This window comes from Aptenodytes forsteri, unplaced genomic scaffold (assembly GCF_000699145.1).
Source record: "Aptenodytes forsteri isolate BGI_AS27 unplaced genomic scaffold, ASM69914v1 Scaffold61, whole genome shotgun sequence".
In the NCBI taxonomy this organism is placed as follows: domain Eukaryota; kingdom Metazoa; phylum Chordata; class Aves; order Sphenisciformes; family Spheniscidae; genus Aptenodytes; species Aptenodytes forsteri.
The window spans coordinates 7381193-7382647 of record NW_008794443.1 but is presented as its reverse complement, the minus strand read 5'-3'; the positions used below and the strand labels follow the sequence as shown (position 1 = coordinate 7382647).

At 34.3% G+C, this 1455-nt stretch overlaps 1 protein-coding gene across 1 annotated transcript in view; it reads right to left on the bottom strand.

Annotated features, from left to right (window-relative positions):
* CEP97 (centrosomal protein 97) overlaps positions 1 to 1455 on the bottom strand; it is a 16720-nt gene that overhangs the window by 8758 nt on the left and 6507 nt on the right. The window contains exon 6 of the mRNA XM_009289821.2: positions 826 to 992. Within this exon, the coding sequence (XP_009288096.1) occupies positions 826 to 992 (167 nt within the window). The remainder of the gene's footprint in view (positions 1 to 825; positions 993 to 1455) is intronic.

The following is a 1455-nucleotide window of genomic DNA, read 5'->3' as shown; positions in this document are numbered from 1 at the left end:
TATGTTAAAATATAATAATACCACTAATACAGAAAACTATTAGCCATGAAAAAAAAATTCTAGAATTCTTACAGGCAGCTTTTTGGTAACCTCCTAATATGCTATGGTGAAACAGAAACAGGAGTGGTTTGCCTTTGACCAAAAAGGCAGCTTTTTATTAGATTAATTGGGAAATATGACAGTAATGTCCTGGAATGTGTTAATATATTGGACTAGAACGTGCTTATACTGGATAATATTTATACACTCGGACTGTTCTGATGTCAAGAACTTTAAGACGACATCTCTACTGTCATACAGATATCATAGTGATATAATGACCACAATGGTACAGTAAGAAGTGATGTGAGCAAAGTGATATTTAACTAATTGATACCAAAAAATGCCAAATCTAGAAATGCATATGCAAATCAGACCCTTCATAAAAGGGCACATTTGAGCTTTCCCCAAGATAATAGCTTTAGTATCTGCCGATTGTCTCATTCTGCAAAGTCAAAGAGGCTGTAAACTCGGAAGGGATAACAGACCATTGATAAATTGCTACCACAGTTTTTCTCTGTAAAAGTGCTACTGTGAGTTAAGTAACAAAACCAACCTTAACTTTATACTTCTACTTAAATAAACTTGTGATTTCACATAATAATTCCAGTGTAACAGATGAAAAATTTAGCAAAAGCAGTAATGTTAATTGGCCTATATCTCATTAGCAAGGCAAACAGAATTTCAGATCATTAGTACTTTTCCATTTATTGTCACATAAAAATGCAACTTCAGGTTAGCCAAACTTTACTTCATGATTTCAGAGATTTGATGATATGATGTCACCTTTCCTTCTGAGAAATCACATATCCATCAAGAACTTTAAGGTTCAGACACCAGCTGACAATGTATGGCCTGTAGTCAAAGCCAGGGAGAGAAGGTGTGGCCATCACACAAGGATTGTTCATAATTGACAACTGTTCCAATTGACAAAGAGAGGCCAGGAAAGAAACCTTGAGAAAACAAGATATATTCGTTAACTGAAGAGAACCATTAAATGCTTACAGAATGTACCACATTTCTCTACTTACAGCTAGATATCTCACACAAAACAATGTAATTACAAATACATTGAAAATCACATTTGCTTTTTGAACATGAACATCTTCAGAGGACCTTCTATCAACTATTGCCATTTTCCCATTAATTCTCCTGTAGGTACTGTAGCCGTTGGAAAGTATTAGCTTCTCTTAAAATCTGGGAATTGGGCTTTATGTATAGAGAGGTATAGTATTTCTGTGATTCCAGTTCACTGTAACAGGCATTCAGATTTTGACAAAAAAAGGGCAAGCCAAGAAGCTGAGAAACACTGTTTGAAGAAGAGAAATGTATTACCAAAATAAGATTTTTCTTCCAACACGGAAGTCCAACTGACAGTTTTGGCTGCTACTTATATTAAAAAAAAAAAAAAAAAAA